The following is an 18,915-nucleotide window of genomic DNA, read 5'->3' on the forward strand; positions in this document are numbered from 1 at the left end:
AGACCGTCTGCGTGGCTGTCATCGCAAGAGGTGCCGGGCCGGCCAAGGGCAGGTGTGCGTCCACAGGGTCTGAGGCCGGCAGGAGGGGCACAGCCGTCTTCCTCCTGGGGAGTGGCTGGTGGGCCTTGAGGAGGGAGCAGGGGCTTCCCGGCAACAGGGAAGAGCTTTCCAGGCTGGGGGCACAGCCTGTGTGCAGGGGGCTGGGGCGCCGGGCATGAGAGGCCCAGCTCCCCAGGAGGACCCCTGGGAGCACCTTAGTGGGTCAGCTCCGGCCCCGAGACCTGCCGCCGGCCAGCGTCCGGCAGTGCAGGACCCAGCAGGCTTCATCTCGAACACTGCTTCTAGAGCAGAGTCCCTGCCGCACCCGTGTCCCTCCTGTGATCAACCCCAGTTCGGCCCCTCGTGAGCTGTGTGACCCCGGGCAGGTTCTGAGCCTCTCCGTGCCACAGTTTCCTCATCTGCAGGACGTGGAGAATGAGAACGAGCCCGGCTCTCGCAGCTGTGGGATTCGTGGGGGCCCCGCCTGTCCTTTCCACCCCCAGTGCCTGACACTGTGCCTGGCACACGGCGCGACCGGCCTGCTGGATGATGCAAGCCCCAGCCCTGCCGCTTCCTGGCTCGCAGGGAGTTGCTTGCCCTCTCCAGGCCTCAGTTTCCCAGTCAGTCGAACAGGACAGTGACTGGGCCCATGCCTCCAGCAGGCCAGGGGGCTCAGGGCCACCGGGTCTCTCTCCCTTGTCTGGTGGCTCAGGGCAGCGATGGCGAGAACACCCAGGCACTCGGCCCAGAGAGCAGAGCAGGGCAGGCCGACTCTTTCTGGAAGGGACCGGGAGTGAGTCTCTGAGGCTTCGTGGTCACCATGGCTCTGTCTCAAGTACTCGTGCTGCCGTCACAGAAAAAGCAGCCACGAATCATATGATTTTTACGTCTCACAAAATATTATTCTTTTGACTTTTTTTTCAACCACTTAAAAATGTGAAACTATTCCGAGTTCACAGGCTGTGCAGAAACAGGCAGAGGGCAGGATTTGGGCCATGTTCTGCCCTGCCCTGCCTCTAGCCCTTAGTCCTAGCTTCCTCTCCTGACTACCCTCACCATCCCCGGGCCTCGTCTCCCCATCTGTTAAAGGACCACGGCCCCTTCTAGCCCCAGACCCCTGATTGCTGCTCACGGCCCATGGAGCGCGTCCAGCGGGCCTGGGGGGCCAAGCCTCCTCCTCGGTGCACCTGCCTCCCCGCTGCCGTGGGCAGGCTCCGGAGGGTGCCCGGGCCTACGCTCAGCAGCTCCCAGGGTACCGGGGATGGGAGTCCGCACCGCACATGTGGCCCCCCGCCCAGAGGCTGGGCACAGGGCGATGGCTGGGTGGACGCTTCGGGGCACCTCTGAGCTCCCGCCCACATGCTGTCCTTGGCTACCCCGAGCCCTCCATCTCTGTACCCCCAACTCCCGGCTTTGCTGGTGAGCCGAACAGAGGGTGTCGCGCCGTGAGGGACAGGAGCACCTTTCTCGGACCTCAGGCCCACCTGGCCGCCCCCCAGCCCCCTGCAGCCCCAGACCGCATGCTGATGCCTGTTCTGCACCCCCCCCCCCACAGGCAGAGTACAGACTGTACAATGGGTCTGACAAGGAATGTGTGTCCCCAACAGCCAAGGTCACCAGGAAGGAAGCTCTCAAGGTGGGCACGGGCCCAAAAAGGGGACACAAGTTTGTCATGTGCTGGGGGAATGGGCCAGTGAGGTCACCATGCCCCCGCCTGCCAAAGGGAGGGGGCAGACCACGTCCTGGCCACCTCCCAGGCCCCCCCAATTCCTCTCCTCTCCTCTCCTCTCCCTGCCCCTGTCCTCGCCCCCCTCCCGGGCCGGACCATGGGGGCGCTGGCGGGTGGGAGGAGCTGAGGCGGGGGCCAGCCAGGGCCTTGTCCCTTGACCCGCCCGCTGGGTGCCCGGGGTCCAGGCCCAGAAGGAGAACTACCGGCAGGAGAAGAAGCGAGCCACAAGGCAGCTGTTCAGTGCCCTGACGGACCCCAGCGTGGTCATCATGGCTGACAGCCTCAAGGTAGGCGGGGCAGGCTGGTGTGGTGTCCCGGCCGTGGCCACCTCCACAGCCACTCAGGAGGCAGTTCGGCATGTTTGGGACTATGATCTGTGTCAGTCCTGCAGCGGCCCTAACATAGGACCACGGGCTGGGGGCTTCAAGATAGGAATCCCCTCCCTCCCAGTTCTGCAGCTCAGCACCTGAGATCAAGCTGGGGGCAGGGCCCCAGGCCCCCAGAGGCTCTAGAGGAGGACCCTCCCTGCTCCCCCAGCTTCTAGGGGCTCCAGGCTCCCCGGGCTGCTGGACGCACCCCTCCAGCCTCTGCCTTCCCGTGGCCCCTGTGTGTGTGTCCAAATGTCACCCCACTCAATGTGGCCCCATCTTCACCCCCTTAAATCTGCAGAGACCCCATATCCAGCTGAGGTGGGGGCCCTGGCCTGCAGATGGGGGTCCCAGGATGTGCGCGGAGCCCTGGGCTGGGGCAGAGAGGAGGGGAGGCTGCACTCTGGCTTCTCGGGTTGGGGTCAGAGGCCCGTGTTCAGACCTCACTGAGCCCCGGGGACTTGTCTCCACACCGTAGTGGTGGAGGGAGAGCTGCCGAATCCTGGGGTTGCCTCAGAGGGCCAACAGGACAGGCCTTTCCGCAGCTGGTCATCTGCCGAGGACCTGGGCCCTCGTGGCCGTCTGCCTGGGACCTGGGCTCCTTTTCTCCCCCCACAAAATTATGAATAAAAAGTGAGGTACGCAAGTGAGTGTTTCTTTGGAATGAGAAAAGAAATGACAAGTTCCACGAGTTACAGAGCTGACAACGGTCACTCTCTGGCTGGCTCCTCCCGGGACCCCAGGAGGGCCTCGACCCTGGCCTCGAAGCCTCCCTCTGTCGCTCTCACTTATGCTCTCCTCGTACAAGCTGGAGGAGGACTCTGCCCGCCGCCCAGCGCCGCCCCCCCAAACTGTCCAGGTGCCCCCGGGGTGTGGGCCTCCCCGACAGCGGCGCCCTCCCCGCAGATCCGGGGGACCCTGAAGAGCTGGACCAAACTGTGGTGTGTGCTGAAGCCGGGGGTGCTGCTCATCTACAAGACGCCCAAGGTGGGCCAGTGGGTGGGCACGGTCCTGCTGCACTGCTGCGAGCTCATCGAGCGGCCCTCCAAGAAGGACGGCTTCTGCTTCAAGCTCTTCCACCCGCTGGACCAGTCCGTCTGGGCCGTGAAGGTACGTGGTGGCGGGGCAGGAGTGGGGCCTGGCGGGACACCCCATGGGAGACAGGCACTGGGGGGCGGCCAGGAGGGGAATCTCCGGGTTCCCAATGGGCCCATCACCAGCCAGCGGCTGGGGGCCCTGGGGGGGCTCTCTGGGTGGCTGGGGATCAGATGTGGTCCCTGGCCCTCCAGGGGGAGTGCTCAGTGGGGCTGAGGAATGGGGCCGTGTGAGCAGCTGCTCCCAGCCCAGACTTCCCCGACCCAGCCTCCTAACTGGGAGCTGCCCAGCCCACGACCAACGGGGGTCAGGCTACCAGATGACATCCAGAATGTCCAGTTCCATTAGGATTTCAGACACACACCTAATAGTTCTTTTTTATATAAGTATGTCCCAATACTGCGTGGGCTATACTTCTGTACAAAGCTGTATTCTTGCTCTGAGATTTGAATTTGACTGGTTACCGTGAATGTGCGTGTGCTGAGTCTGGCCACCTCCAAACAGGGAGCTCAGAGCTGGAGAGCCGTGGACGGAGCCAGGCGCTCGTTCTCCTCTCTCGCTGCCGGCCGCCTGACCCCACCTGGGCGCCTGCGGCCGTGTGTGTGTCAGTGTGGGTGTGCATGAGGCCACGTGACCTGTGTGTCCAGCTGTCCCTGGGTGTCCCTCCCAGGTGACACCAGGTCTGTCTCCCCAGGGCCCCAAGGGCGAGAGTGTGGGTTCCATCACGCAGCCCCTCCCCAGCAGCTACCTGATCTTCAGGGCCGCCTCTGAGTCAGACGGTGAGTCCCCACCTGCCTTGCAGGGCTCCCCGGTGACCCCGCGCGACATGGGCACCCCGGCTAACTTGCACACCAGGTGCCCGTGGCCGCTGTTCAGGCCCTCCCACTGCCCCCCGAGAAGGAGGCGGCCAGATGCCAAGGGACAAGACTGGGCCCGGGCCAGGCAGGCCTGCCACTCGACTCGCTCGTACCTCCCCGAGCCTCAGTTTCCCCAAAGTAAAACGTGAACAATAGTGCCCAGCTCCCCAGTTGTTAGGACAATCCCATGACCCGATTTAAAGTCGCCGGATCACAGCTCCTGTGCACCAAGCGCTCGCTGGGCACCACTGAATGGGTTGGTTCTATCCTTACCATCCACGTGTAACGCGTGACAAAACGGGCACCCCCCCCACCTGCCGGCACGGAAGAGCCACGGCCTGGATGGGGATCCGAGTCTCCCCGACTCCCAGATGCAGCGCATGCTGTTGGAGCGCCCTCCGGTGGCTGCTCCGGGTAAATGCAGCTGCCTCCTTCCAGGCCTTCAGGGCCCAGAGCCCCCGGGGCTGGTGGCCCGCCTGCTGGTGCCACACCACCCCGTGGTAGACACATGCCACTTTCACACTCCGGAGGGACTGGTCACACTCTCACGGAGCCCGCAGTCTGGGGGGAGAGAAAAGCAGCTGTCAGACGAGGCCCATGGGGCTGAGGCATGAGCTGGGTCCCTGATGGACTGGGGGGCCATGAGCAGGAAGGAAGGGCCCACAGCCCCTGTGGGTATGAGGGTGGGCTTCCTGGAGGATGGGGAGAGGCCTTGGAATGGGCTTCAAAGGACGCAGAGCATTCAGGGTGTCTAGTCCTTCATGGCAACCACAAAGCATGCCCTGCTCTGCGGAGTCCTGCAGGGGCTGCTCCTGTCACCCCCTCCTCTGCCCCCACAAATGTTCAGCCCAGGCTGGGCCTGCAGCGAAACCCTCTAGAACTAGGGCCACCATCCCTGCAAACCCTTGCCTCCCCGTGCCAGGCCCCAGCCACGCTCCCCAGAAGAACACTTAATGGGGCAAATGCCCCTGTGAGTGGAAGGGCCATGTTAGTAATCACACCGGGACATCAGGGGGGCACCTTGGTGGACACGTGTCCCCACAGCTGCTAACACCCCCACCAAATGGAGGTGGTGCTGGTCGAACCCCCTGGCAGCCCTCACCAGGAACAGCAGGGATGGGAGGATTCGACCGACTCTGCCTCTGGGTCTGCCCACTGCCCTCCGGGTCCCTCCACTCTCCACCCTTTGGAGCTGCCTGTCTGAGGCCCTGGCCTGCCCTCCCTCCGGGACACCCCAGCCCACTCCCCAGCCTGCCATCCACCCTCTGGGCCTGTGCTCCAGGCCCGCGGGAGCCCCCTGTGCCCCCTGAGACCTGGTGGCAGGCAGTTCTCATGAGGTGGGGCCCTCCTCCCCAAATCCCTCGCAGAAGCTGCAGGTGTCTGGGTGGAATTCGGGCTCCGAGGCTCGCTAAGGTGTTACCTTGAGGGAGTGCCGTGAGCATCCCCGGAAGGGCATCTTCCTCCAGGCACGCGTCTCTCCCTGATCAGGGCTTGCCAGCTTAGGCCCCGTCCTTGTTCACGTCTGCGCACCACACACTGACGCCCGCGCACACCTAGGAGGAGGGGAAGGGACAGGGGTGTCTGGCAGAGGAGGGGCGCCCCCGGGCTTGGAGTGGGCTCACCCCGTGCTGCCCCACAGGCCGCTGCTGGCTGGACGCCCTGGAGCTGGCCCTGCGCTGCTCCAGCCTCCTGAGACTCAGCACGTGCAGGCAGGGCCGCGACGGGGAGCCCGGGTCCTCGCCGGACGCATCGCCCCCCTCGCTGTGTGGGCTGCCCGCTTCGGCTGCCATCCATGACCAGGACCTGTGCCCGTGAGCAGGGGTGCGGTGGGCAAGGGTTGGCCCCTCCCAGAAGCCCAGGTCTCCTGCCTGCCAGGGACCCCAGGACCTGGCTGTCACTGGGACTAACACGGGGGTGTCTCCTTGTATGTGGGCGGGGGGCCAAGCAACAAGGAGTCTGGCTCCTTCACTGCCCAGGGGTGGGGGCACCCACGACGCCATCTGCCCCTCCAGGCTGAACGGGTCCTCCCTGGAGAACGATGCTTTCTCAGACAAGTCGGAGAGAGAGAACGCAGAGGAGTCGGATAATGAGACCCAGGACCACAGTGGGAAGACCAACGAGAGCGGGAGCGCCCAGTCGGAGACCCTGGAGGGCCCCGTGCCAAGGGGGACCACGTACGTGGAGCAGGTCCACGAGGAGTTTGGGGAGGTGAGAGCCCGCCGCCCTGGAGAACCAGGTGTCGCCCTGTACTTCACCCACCTCCCCGAAGCGCTGGAGGCTACAGAGCCTGGCTGGCCCCCGGGGGGGGGGGGTGCTTGCAGCGCCCATGGGCTGGGGGAGCAGATGGGGACGGCCACAGCTTGGAGAGTGTGGGTGGGCTGTGAGGGCTTGGCTGAGAGTGTTGGGAAAACCCCTGGGGCAGTTCAGGCGGGCACTCCTGGCGTCCAGGTGAGGCCTTTAGAAGGCCAAGGGGTGGAGATAGAAGCCCCCGGGCCTACTGGGGGGAGCTGCTCTCGGGAGGCCTTGGTCCCAGGTAGCCATGGAGAAGGGCCAGGTGGGGGTTCAGGACACATGGGAGTTGGATGGACAGTTCAACTCTGACAGCACCGTGAGGCTGGCAGCTGGAGTAGGGACAGGACCGTGATGGGGGGAAATGATGCCCGCGAGGGTCCCTACAGAGGCTGAGCACAGACAAGGCTCGGCTCCACAGGGGAACCTGGGGAGGCCGGGCAGGAGACCTCAGGACAGGCAAGCCCACGCAGAGAGGCAGACAGCTTGTCAAAGGTAGCCCAGCAGGGTGGTGACAGATACTGATTTTTTCTCTGGGTGGCTACCGTCATGCCACAAACACAGACAGCTCTGAGTTCACATCCCACCTCGGCCGGCTGTGTGAACCTGGGCAAGTCAGCTGGCCCCTCTGTAAGGTGGGGTGCCCACAGTGCAGGTGCCCAGGGGCCATCGCAAGGAGTAAGTCTAGGGAGCAGGAAAGGGCGCACGGGCAGCCCGGACACTTCCCACCTCCTGGGCCCGAATCCAGCTCCAGCCCTCCTCCAGGAGCGGCCTAGGCCCATACGTGCCCCTCTGGCCAGGGGTCAGACAGGGCAAGACAGGCGTCTGGGCCACGGGGGCCAGGCCACAGAAGGGCGCCTCCTCCAGCCAGAGTCAGCCGCCGCTATCCCCCCCACCTCCGGCGGCTCCCAGCGGCAGCATGGAGCTGGGGGACCGACCGCAGCCCCTCTGCCAGCAGCTGGGCCAAGCGTCCCAGGTGGAGACCGTGTCGGAAGAGAACAAAAGTCTGATGTGGGTCCTGCTGAAGCAGCTGCGGCCAGGCATGGACCTGTCCCGCGTGGTGCTGCCCACGTTCATCCTTGAGCCCCGCTCCTTCCTCGACAAGCTCTCTGACTACTACTACCACGCCGACCTGCTGTCCAGGTGAGCGAGCAGGGGTGCCCCTTGCACCCATGTGCACCCACAGACCCCAGCCTCCCTCGGCCCCTGCCCCCCCCCCCCGCACGGATGTTTCTGGAGGGGCCCCAGGGCCTCAGGCTAAGCTCAGTCCACGGTCCTGCCGGCTCAGCCTCCTAGTGGGCCCAGTCTGCAAGACCAGTCCCAGGAGGAGCTGGTCGAGAGGCAGGAGGGGGGGCAGCTGCGTGTCAGGTCAGGGCCCCCAGCCATCAAAGGTGAGTACAGGGCAGCCCCCAGCACTTTCTAGTGTCCTGAGTTCTGGGCCCTGACCTCAGTGCCCTCAAGCTGTACCTGCAGGCCATAGAGGCTGGAGAGAGAGCTGTAGGCTCAGGAGCCCGCACAGAGGAGCTGGGTAAGGGTAGGAACTCTCAGAGGCCTTCCTGGAGGCAGAGGCACCCTGCCAGGCCTGAGCCAGCAAAGCCCGGTGTGTCCCAGCACTCTGGTTAGATGGAAAACCTGGGTCCCTATGGGAGGGGGAGAAACTCCCCACTGACCTGGGGCTGGGCAGGACAGGAGGCGCCCAGGTGACCAGTGGGTGGAGGGCGGAATGGAAGGCGGACTGGGAAGAAGGTGGCCGGGGACCGGCCTGGAGTGAGGGGTTCTCCTGTGCTGTCCCAGGGCTGCTCTGGAAGGGGACGCCTATAGCCGCATCAAGCTGGTGCTGCAGTGGTACCTGTCCGGTTTCTACAAGAAACCCAAGGTAAGAGGGGAGGCCCAGCACGTCGTCACCCCCCTGCCCAGCCCCGTATCTCCCTGCCCCTCGGAGAGCCTGGGGCCACCCCGACCCCACATGGCCTGGAAGGACCCTGATGGTCCCCGCTGTGGCCCCCGGTCCTCAGAGATGGGGGCAGCACCCTGACCGACCACCCAGGGACCCGCTAGCCAGGCCAGGCCCACAGGGGTGGTCCTGGTTCCCTGCAGGGCCCAAGGGGGACCTCCACACCTCTGAGAAACAGCGACCACACACCGTGGTGCTAGGAAAGGGGCTCTCAACCCTGCACCTCGAGGGGCCCCTGGGACCTGTGGTTTTCATGGTGTGGCTAGTAGTTATAGAAACCTTTTTGAGAACCTACAACTCAGGCTCTGCTGAGCAGAGGGTGCTGGGGGGTGGCTAGTGACAGGAGCAGCCTGCAGCCCCGCCCCTTCCCTGGCTGCCGTGGCGCCCTGGGGTTCCATGGAGCACAAGTGTGAAAGCATCATTCTGTTTCCACTTCACTGTGCACATGGGGAACTGAGGTCCAGGTGTGCGTGGGGGTGGGCAGGCGAGCGAGGGGCCCAGAGTCACATGGCAGGTCTGAGTGCAGATGTGGTTTACCAGGGCGGCCGCAGGCGTCCCTCCCAGGGCATCTGCAGGCACCGATCGATCGCTCATGGAGTCCCGTCTCCGGGGGAAACGCATGCGTACGTGCACGCGCGTGTGCACACACACACACAGCTGGACATGACACGTCTGGCGGGTGGCATGAAGGGGCGGCCAGCTGCTTCCAACCAGATTGGGGGGTCTGAGCCCCAGGAGGAGGGCTCTCCTGGATGAGAGCTTGCTCGCCCTGCAATGGGGATGAACTTGGGCCATTTGGGGATCAGAAAGGTGGTGAGCAGGGCTGAAGGGGAGGCAGGAAGGCGGAGAGCAGACCTGCGGGATTTGGGATTTTATCAAATGGGCAGTAGAAGCCACTGGGGGCCTTAAACGGGTTGTGCACCAGGTCTGTGCAAAGTCCAGGGACAGCACGACCTGGGGAGGGTCTCGGGTCCTCCTGGGAGCCAAGAACCGGATGGGACATCTCATAGACTGCCCCCCAGAATGTGAACCATGGGCAAAGCATGTTCTCCCCAGAGTACAAGTGAGGTGCGGCCCCCCGGTGCTGGTGGCAAACGAGGCCCTCCCATCTAGAGACCACCTCCCTGTGGGTACCTGGGGGTGTGGGCTATGGCAGCCCCCCACATTGCCCCTCGGTCCACACCCCATCCCGCATGGGTCCGTGGCCCACCCGGTTCCTCACATGAGCTTTCCTTTTGTTGTTGCAGGGGATCAAGAAGCCCTACAACCCCGTCCTGGGGGAGACCTTCCGCTGCTGCTGGCCCCACCCCCAGACCAACAGCCACACTTTCTACATAGCAGAGCAGGCAAGGCCCCCGCCGCCCCCCGGCTGGATGCCAGGCTCCGCGGCGGGCAGTCTGAGCCCTGTGCACGTTGTGGGTGGTCCCCCATCCGCCCATCGGGATTCCCCCAGGAGAGGCAGGCACAGCACTGCTACCGCAGCAAGTGTCTCCTCGGGGGGGCGGGGGGCCATGCCTCCCGTTCCCCAGGGTGCTCTGCAGACACCGCCACCAGGCCCACGACTCAGTGTCTGCCTCCCTGGGCAGCAGGCGTGAGAGTGGGAAGGGCCGGAGGGACATGGTAGGGCGGGGGGGGGGGGGGCTTCTCACCAGGGAGCCGGACCCCCGTCTCCCCGGGCCAGTCCAGAGCGCCTCTCTGCCCGCAGGTGTCCCACCACCCTCCCGTGTCCGCCTTCCACGTCAGCAACCGCAGGGACGGCTTCTGCGTTAGCGGCAGCATCACCGCCAAGTCCCGGTTTTACGGTGAGGGGGGGCTCCCCGGGCTCTCCTGGGGCCTGGGGGAGATGCGGGGAGGACTGGGCCCCACAATTCGCCATGCAGTGGCGGGTTTATTTCCCTCCCCACCTCTCCGGGTCAGGGACCCGGAGTCAGGCAGAGCCGGGGGCCCCCACCCCTGAGCCGCAGTGGGCACCACTTGTGGGCAAGAACCTGCGTGAACAGGCACCGTCTGGAGCTGCGCTGCCCAGTGCGGCGCCACGAGCCACGCATGGCTCTTTAGATGGATCAAAAGGCAGGAAAATAAGACACCGCTGCTCTGTTGGCCGGCCACATCACATGTGCTGCGTGGCCATATGCGGTTAGTGGTCCCTGTGTCAGCACAGAGTGGAACAGTTCCATGGCCACAGAAGTTCCACGGGGGGTGTACCCCCTCTGGGGGGGTGACAATCAGAGGGGGTTTGCATGCAGCCGCCAGCCTGAGAAGCCCTCCCCGGGAGATGGGCCATGTGTGCCCTAGGCCGGGGGTGGGGGGGCGGCTTTCCCAGAATCTGAGTCTCGGGGAGGTGAAGTCACCCACAGGTTAGGTGGGAGGCCCAGCTGCCCCACAGTCACCCAGCTGGAGGGACCAGGGACGCTTTGCACCTGCTGCTAGAAGGGAGCTCAGACTGCGTGACTTAGGGGGTGGGCCCCCAGGTCCTGAAGGGTCCGTGTCCACTCACTGGTCCCACCGGCCCATCTCTGCAGGGAACTCGCTGTCAGCTCTGCTGGATGGCAGGGCCACGCTCACCTTCCTGAACCGGGCAGAGGACTATACCCTCACCATGCCCTACGCCCACTGCAAAGGTGAGAGGCCCCCCCGCCCCCCAGGAGGGCAGAGCCCCGGCTGGTGCCCTCAGCGGGACGTTGAGGGTTCCCCCTGGCTCTCTGATGACATTCTAGCCTGGAACGGAACTCGCCGCAGGTTGTCTAGCAAAATGTTTTCACCCGAGGGGCCCACTTCCTGTCACAGATTGCAAGGTAGATCCGCTTAAGAGTGGTTTTGTCATTGTTTCTAGAACTTTCCAGTAAAAGAAAGATAAGCACCTTTTTTTTTTTTAAAGATTAAAATGGATCCTGAGTTTACAGATTTCCAATCCGATTCAAAGTGTCGGGTGTCTGGTAGCTGAACCGCCTCCCACACCCCCACCCCTGCCTCGGGAAAGCCCCTTTGTAAACAATACCGCTCTGGGCTGTGGTTACTCTCCCTAACCCACTTCACACACACCAGAGTGACACTAACTAGCCCTCCCCCCAAGAGAGCCACGGCTGAAAACAGCCCCGGTTTCCTTTTGGGGACTGCTTCGTCCTGAGCATGCCCCACTGGGATTTGTAAAGTCAGCAGGAGTGATTCCCCTCCACTGTCACACCACCAGGCAGACACCCGCTTCCCTTGCGTTGCATTTTCCTTTTGCTCCCTAGCAATTGCTTTTGTAATTTCATTTCATAGATAATTATGGAAATGCAGTATTTACCTGGATCCAAAGGTCGAAACCACAAAAGCAGGTGTAGTCAGAGAAGGCTGGCATCTCTCTCTCTCTCTCTCTCTCTCTCTCTCTCTCTCTCTCGGGATCCGCCCCCAGTGGAGAGTCAGGCATACCCCCTGCCCCCCAGCCGCCTCTCCCACTCACGGCTCCCAGGGCAAGCCGCACGCAGGAGCACGGGGCTGCCATCCTGCGCACTGGCGGGATTTGGGGGCGTTCCCAGCCCTTCTGAGGTTTCCCTTGGCTTGTCTTTTTCTTTTCATTTTATCCCACACGTCCAAGTGTTTTATGATATACACAGCTCTTCTCTTTAATTAGATTAAGTCCTCCGCATGGCAAGAAACAGAAGACTCGTTCTTTCTTTCATTAATTAAAAAATATATGTATTGGGGCACCTGGGTGGCTCAGTCGGTTAAGCGTCTGCCTTTAGCTCAGGTCACGATCCTGGGGTCCTGGGATCAAGCTCCATGTTGGGCTCCCTGCTCAGCGGGGAGCCTGCTTCTCCTTCTGCCTGCAGCTCCCCCGGCTTGTGTGCTCTCGCTCGCTCGCTCTCTAATAAATAGATGAGTGTACTCTTTTATACACACACACACAGAGTGTACGTATTAGTTTAAACAAACAGGCTGGGCCGGTCCTGGGCCCAGCAGTGAGTGGGGAAGACAGAGGAGCCCATATTGGGCCCGACCTGCAGAGCAAATGACAAAGGGTGATGAGCGTCTCATGGGGGCGGTGGGGCCCCTGGGAGCCTGGAAAGGGTGTCCGGGAGGAAGGAACCCACTAAGGGCGGGACATTCCCTGGACAGAGCAACTCTGAGGAGTAGAGGTCCTGGGGGCAGAGATCCCATCCCCTGGTGGCAGAGGGTCACTGAGGAACCAGGTGTGGCCCTGCCCCCCACCAGCTCCTCTCCATCCCAGAGACTCTGCCCCCGGGGGCTCCTGTGCCTCCCCCAGGGTCCGACACTGGCCCCCTCGGTGGGTCAGCGTTGCTGGGTGGGGACGCGGTGCCAGGACTGAGCAGGGGACCGTGTTTCAGGGATCCTGTATGGCTCTATGACCATGGAGCTGGGCGGTAGAGTGACCATCGAGTGTGAGAAGACCAACTTCCAAGCGGAGCTGGAATTCAAGCTCAAGGTAGTGCTGGCTGCAGCACCCTCAGCCACCGGAAGCCTTGAGGGGAGTAGGCTCGGGCCAAGGAGGAGCCCCCTCCGCACCCCAGGGATGGTTTCCGGAGCAGATGCACTCAGGAGGGGGCAGCTCTTGGCATCTCCGTAGCATAGCCAGGGCCCAGAGAGAGGAAGGGGCTCCTGTAGGCCACACAGCGGAGCCAGGACAGGCCCAGACCCCTTCCCCGCCATGGGGCGCACAAGCCCCCGGTAGGACCCCAGTAGGCCTCCTGCATCCTTGAGCTCAAGCTGAGGCATTGGGCGACTGTGGCAACCTCCAGCTTTGGGTCCCATCCTAGCTGGGCTCCCACGTCCCGGGGGCTGAGAGCTGGCACCCTTGTGAGAAAGGGGCCTCCTCCTCCCTGGCTCACTGAGGGCCGTCAGAGTCCTGGGGAGGCTGCTGCCCCCTTACCAGCCCATCTTGGGGTGTCCCCACAGCCTTTCTTCGGGGGCAGCACCAGCATCAACCAGATCTCGGGGAAGATCACATCAGGAGAGGAGGTCCTGGCGCGTCTCACTGGGCACTGGGTAAGAGGCTGCCATCCGGGACAGGCGGGCCCACGGGCACGGGGACAGACGCGGGGCCAACACCTCTGACCCTGCCTGGGTCGTCTGGGGCAGGACCGAGAAGTGTTCATCAAGGAGGAGGGCCGAGGAAGCACGGAGCTCTTCTGGAACCCGAGCAGGGAGGTCCGCGGGCAGAGGCTGAAGCGGCACACCGTGCTGTTAGAGGAGCAGACGGAGCTGGAGTCGGAGAGGTGAGGCCTGCCGGTGCCCGTGGGACCCCCAGACCCAGGCCTGGCGTGGCTGGGCAGGGTTTCCACGTGGCGAGCGTGTCCCGGGATGTCCCTGGCAGGGAGGGGGGACCAGAGGGGACCCCCTATGACAGCCGACGTGTCCCGCTGGGGCAGCTGACGGAGGAGTGAGGCCTGGGGTCTCCACAGGGAGTACCCTGCCCACGGCAAGTATGAGTTCAGGGTCGGAGAGAACCCCCTCACGGTAAATCACTAGCGCTCTAAGACACACAGGTTCCCCAAGAGATAGTGAGCTCCCTGTCCCTAGAGGCAACCAAGTGGAGGTTGCTCTCTAAGCCTCCCATTCCAGGGCCCAGGAGTGGGACCATCCAGGTCACCCACTCAGAGCATGTGCCCCGCTCCCAGGCTCTGGCAGCACGTCTCCAGGGCCATTGGCGAGGGTGACCAGCACAAGGCCACACAGGAGAAGTTTTCACTGGAGGAGGCACAGCGGCAGCGGACCCGCGAGCGCCAGCAGAACCTCATGCCCTGGAAACCACAGCTGTTCCAGCTGGACCCCACCACCCAGGAGTGGCGTTACCGGCATGAGGAGTGAGTGCAGCAGGGGGTGGGCCGACTGCCCCCAGGGGGGCTCCTCCCCTGGAGGGGTGATTGGCGGGGAGGTTCCTGTAGGGGCTCCACTGGCCGGCCCCTGCAGTAGGTCCTCTCTGGGGGCTCTGGCCATGGCTGGGCCGAGAGGGGGCCACCTCCCCACAAGGGCCACTGCCCTGCCAACGGATGTCCTCTGAACCCTCCAGCCGTAGCCCCTGGGACCCTCTGAAGGACATCGCCCAGTTTGAGCAAGACGGGGTCTTGCACACCGTGCGGCGGGAGACCATGGCCCACCAGACCACCTTCCTGGGCAGCCCGGGGCCTAGGCACCAGGTCAGCCCCTCCCGGGTCCCTACCTGGGCTCGACCTCAGCAGCAGGAGGGGACTGTCAGGCTGTAGGTGTGGCTGCCTCCCCCACCCTCACGCTTCCTGCCTGCCCCTCCCCCTTTGATTCCCCCCCACTCACCCCCTCCCAGCGGGGCCTCCTCTGGTTCCCCTCATCCCCTGTCCTGCCCTGCCCAGCATGGCACCCGAGGTGCCTGGATTTGCAAGAGGCTGCGTGCACGGGGCGCCATGAAGGGGTGCGCTTTGCAGGGGGGCTGTGTGCACAGGGCATCCGGGGTGCGGGATGCCGTGCAGGGGTGTGCTGGCTCCTAGCCCTCTGCTCCCTGGAGCCGCCCTCCGTGACGCGAAGAGCACCCCATGCCAGTCTGCAGAGGAAGAAGCTGAGGCTCAGGGAGCTGGGGGCTTGCTCAGGCAGGAGAAGGAGGAGCCCACATTTGCAGGGATGCTGAGGAGAGGCAGGGAGGGAAAGTGGGGAGGCTCCAGGAGGCCTGTGCGAGGTCTCCTGAGACAGACCAGGGTGCAGCTTGTGAGGAAGCCTGGAGTGTCCCCCCCGGTGCCACGTGGGCAGAGGCCACCAGGGGACAGCCCCAAACCCCCGCGCATCGCAGGTTCTGTGTGCCCGCAGCTCCCTCCCCTGCACACGGCCAGAGGCCCGCCATCACACCCCCTCCCAGGTGCCCACCCGGATACCCCCCCAGGTCCCCCTCAGCCTCTCCAGTCAGCCACCCCTCAGCCACTCCTGTACTCTGGGGAATTACCAGAGGTCAGCCAATCCCGGAGGTCCCGCTGGAGTGGTCCCCTAGGCACTGGGGGCGGCCTAGTGGTCAGCTCACAGAGTGGGCCGGGACCAGCTGTCACGGCCCCCGAGTCAGAACCATCCACAGCCTCGTCCTCTAGAGCCACCCTGTCCTCGAGGCTGGCACATCCCTGTCCCCACGGGCACAGCTGCGGTGGCCCTGGGTGTGCCCCCAGCTGCAGTGGTTCCATCTCTCTCCAGGGCCCTGGCCCAGACCGGCGGCACCGCAAGGCCAGCGACCAGCCCTCTGGCCACAGCCAGGTCACCGAAAGCAGCTCCACACCCGAGTCCTGCCCAGAGCTCTCAGATGAGGAGGACGAGGATGAGGACGAGGAGGAGGAGGATGGTGACTTTATTCCCGGTGAGCCCCCCGGGCCGGCTACTCTGCAGGGTGGGGAAGAGTCAGAGAAGCGCCTTCCCTGGGCAGGTGTGTGGCCCACCTTGACCATCCTCCCAGGGTCCTCCAGCTGGCCTCCCTGAGCCCAGGGGCAGACCAGGTCCCCAGCCCTGCACTCAGAGGGTGCGGCGCCCCCTTTGCCTGGCAGGGGCAGTGTGAGGGGCAGGGCCAGACAGTACCTGTCTGTGTATGACCCTCTGATTTTGCCTCCCATTGCCCTTACGGGCATGCCTGCTGCTCCCGGACTTTGTCCCCGTCTCTATAGTGTGTGAACTGCGCCTTGCCATTTCTGTCTCCCAGGGCTTATTAGAGGCCAGCTGAGCTTGGGGGTTCCCTCCATGCCTGCCCCTAGACTTCCCGTGTTATTAGCTTCACCTGAAGGCTCGCGAGAGGTGGGGCAGGGGCCCGAGCCAGGCGCAACGCCGGGACCCCGCATGCCAGCTCCCTGGACATGCCAGCTCGTCTGATTCTCTCTCCATCCCCTGTCCTCTGGGTCCCGTGACTGGTGGCCAGATGTCCCAGGCAGCGAGAGCCCGTGCCCTCGGTGTGGGAAGGAGGCACGGCGACTGCAGGCACTTCACGAGGCCATCCTGTCAATTCGGGAGGCCCAGCAGGAGCTGCACAGGTAAGCCTCGCTTGAGGCCGGGGCACCACGGAGGCCAGGGAGGCCATGCTTCTGGAATGTCATTCAGAGCTAGAACCCGGAGGGTCTGCAGAGGGTCTGGTGGCATGAGGACAGGAGGAAGGCGCCCAGCTCTGCCCTGGGCAGGCCAGATGGGGGGAGGGGGGAGTTGGGGGTGCCACGCTGTAGAGGGTCCTGCTTGAACGGGATGAGCCGGTGGTGGTTGGGAGCTCCTGAGCTCTGTGCAAGAACACGGTGGCCAAAGGCCCGGAAGTCCAGGCATGGGCTGGAGGAGCCACGGGTGAGTCAAAGTGAGTCAGCCCCCTGGTACCACGGAGGAGGCTGGCCGTGAAGCAGAGAGCCGGAGGAGCCAGACGCTTCAGCAGACACACAGTGCTACCAGAATCCAGGGTGAGGGTACGAGTGTCCTGGGTGGCCGTAAGATAGTTCACAGATGGGGGTCCGGAGGCCGACGCCCAAGATGCAGGCGTGGGCAGGGCCGGATTCTCCCAAGGCCTCTTCTCCTTGGGTGTGTGGACAGCCGTGCTCTCCCTGGGTCCTCATGGGGTCGTCCACCCGTGCGTGTCTGTGTCCTGATCCCCTCTCCAAGGACCCCGGTCGCACTAGATTAGAGCCCACTCCCATGACCTCGTTTTAACTGAATCGCTTCATGAAAGATCCCGTCTCCAAATAGAGTCACATCTGAGGTACTGGGGGTCAGGACGCCAACATGGGCCTTTTGGGGCTCAGCCCGTTGTAGCAAGAGTAGAAAAGAGGCTGCAAGAGGCCCAGCTACCCCAGCCGTGAACCCCTTTCCCTGGAATCTGTTCCGTGAGGCCCCTGCATGAGCTGTCCATTGAAGGTAGGGATGCATGCCCTGTGTGGGCCCAGCCTGGCTCAGCCGCCGTCCTCCCCTGTCCTTGCAGGCACCTCTCGGCCATGCTGAGCTCCACGGCCAGGGCCAGGCAGGTGCCGGCGCCAGGCCTCCTGCAGAGCCCCCGCTCCTGGTTCCTGCTCTGCGTGTTCCTGGCGTGTCAGCTGCTCATTAACTACGTCCTCAAATAAGACCCTTAGGGGGCAGCTTGGGCATCGCCTGCAGACCTCAGCCAGCCCCTGCCCTCCCTCCCAGGCACCTAGCACTTTCAGCCAGTTCGAGGGGAGGCAGAGAGAGCCGGCAAGCATGGCCACTGTGGACAGAGGGGCCCACGGCGGCAGGAGGACAGCAGGAGGGACCTGGAGGGCCACACAGGCTCCTCTAGGGGAGGTGCTGACCTTCCCTGTGGGACCCTCCACCCAGAGCCGGCCTTAATGCTAAAGCCAAATGCAGCTTTCCTCATGCCTCATGCCCCCAGGGCAACTTGCCCGCTCATTACCAGTCCAGCATCCACTTATCCTGAGGGAGTGACGGAGGTGCGGGTGGACAGCCTGCCGAGGCTTTGCACGGTCATTCCCCAGCAGGGGTGAGCAGGCAGCGTTGGCGGGGCAAGCCAGGAGTCCCAGAGGTTCCAGAGCCGCCTCCATCCTGACATACCGGGCTGTCCTTCCTGACAGCCTGCCCACACTGCCCGAGTCGCGCTGAGACGGGCCTCCCTCAGACTCTGGGGCAGATGGAGCTGCTCTGGAGAGAGCATTTGGATTTTATTCTGCCGCTGTGCTGTGTGGGCGGGACCCTCACCATACATACCAGTGGAACCCACCCCACCTCTCAAAGCCCGGGCGTGGCAAGGGGAGCACGCACACCTGGGCGCAGGTGTGCTTGCGTGGGCAGGGGCGGCAGGGGCGGCTTCCCGAGCCCCGGCATTCCCTGGGGCAGGGAAGCCCAGGTTTGCCACCTTGCTGGGACTGATGCACGGTCTTCCCATTTTACACTTTTTTAATAAACGCAATTGCAATATTTTAGGCAGGCTGCAAGCAGCATCTGGCGTCTTGCCTCTGTTTGTGTCAAGTGCCGCCGTGTGTGTGCGTGTGTGTACGTGTGTGCGCACATGTGAGCACCTGCACATGTCCATGCAGATACATACAGAGCCTTCAACCATGTGGGGGAGGCACCATCGGGGCCCACCGTCCCATTTTCCAGATTTTGCGTCCATGTTCTTATCCCCCCCTGCCCCCTCGCAACGTGGGGACGTGTCTGTGCTCCATGCCTTGAAATAAATAGGCACACACGCTTGGGTTGTCTTCCTGGGGGACTTCTGGAAACTTCCCAGGGAGAGATGGGATGCCAGCAGGGGGCTTTCAGGAGGGGCCCAAGGCCTTGAGGACAGAGAGGAGGGATCCAGGGGAGGACAGGAGGGCAGCATGCAGGCACCCCCTCCCTCCGGGCCTCTCCGGCTCAGCCCCCGGCCTCCATGACAGGGTGGGGCACAGACTGGGCAGAGGAAGAGACAGGTGGGTGCTGCCCCTCCAGGTCCTGTGCCTGCCTTGGGCACACAGGACTCCAGTCTGGTGGTGCCCCCAGACTGGCTTTGGACCCCCGTGTAGAGGCTACCCACTGTTGGAGAATGGGTGCCCTCGAGGTCGTAGCTTTGCGCGTCTTGATAGCAGGGCTGGTTGCTCTGGAGAGGAAACTCGGGGCCACCTCCTCTCAGGGATCCACCCACGTGTGGCCTAACTCACC

At 63.8% G+C, this 18,915-nt stretch overlaps 1 protein-coding gene across 3 annotated transcripts in view; it reads left to right on the forward strand.

Moving 5' to 3' along the window:
- OSBPL5 (oxysterol binding protein like 5) overlaps positions 1 to 18,215 on the forward strand; it is a 55,155-nt gene extending 36,940 nt beyond the window's left edge. For all 3 annotated transcript variants that reach the window (XM_048217416.2, XM_026482939.4, XM_057317212.1), the window contains 19 exons: positions 1,595 to 1,675; positions 1,954 to 2,055; positions 3,043 to 3,246; positions 3,926 to 4,010; positions 5,728 to 5,899; positions 6,101 to 6,296; positions 7,336 to 7,520; positions 8,172 to 8,253; positions 9,579 to 9,677; positions 10,037 to 10,133; positions 10,854 to 10,952; positions 12,663 to 12,760; positions 13,231 to 13,320; positions 13,414 to 13,550; positions 13,953 to 14,138; positions 14,345 to 14,471; positions 15,481 to 15,640; positions 16,190 to 16,301; positions 17,225 to 18,215. In XM_048217416.2, the coding sequence (XP_048073373.1) occupies positions 1,595 to 1,675; positions 1,954 to 2,055; positions 3,043 to 3,246; positions 3,926 to 4,010; positions 5,728 to 5,899; positions 6,101 to 6,296; positions 7,336 to 7,520; positions 8,172 to 8,253; positions 9,579 to 9,677; positions 10,037 to 10,133; positions 10,854 to 10,952; positions 12,663 to 12,760; positions 13,231 to 13,320; positions 13,414 to 13,550; positions 13,953 to 14,138; positions 14,345 to 14,471; positions 15,481 to 15,640; positions 16,190 to 16,301; positions 17,225 to 17,363 (2,451 nt within the window). In that variant the 3' untranslated portion in view covers positions 17,364 to 18,215. The remainder of the gene's footprint in view (positions 1 to 1,594; positions 1,676 to 1,953; positions 2,056 to 3,042; positions 3,247 to 3,925; positions 4,011 to 5,727; positions 5,900 to 6,100; positions 6,297 to 7,335; positions 7,521 to 8,171; positions 8,254 to 9,578; positions 9,678 to 10,036; positions 10,134 to 10,853; positions 10,953 to 12,662; positions 12,761 to 13,230; positions 13,321 to 13,413; positions 13,551 to 13,952; positions 14,139 to 14,344; positions 14,472 to 15,480; positions 15,641 to 16,189; positions 16,302 to 17,224) is intronic.
- The last annotated feature ends 700 nt before the right edge of the window (positions 18,216 to 18,915 follow it).

Source organism: Ursus arctos, unplaced genomic scaffold, assembly GCF_023065955.2.
Source record: "Ursus arctos isolate Adak ecotype North America unplaced genomic scaffold, UrsArc2.0 scaffold_23, whole genome shotgun sequence".
Lineage (NCBI taxonomy): Eukaryota > Metazoa > Chordata > Mammalia > Carnivora > Ursidae > Ursus > Ursus arctos.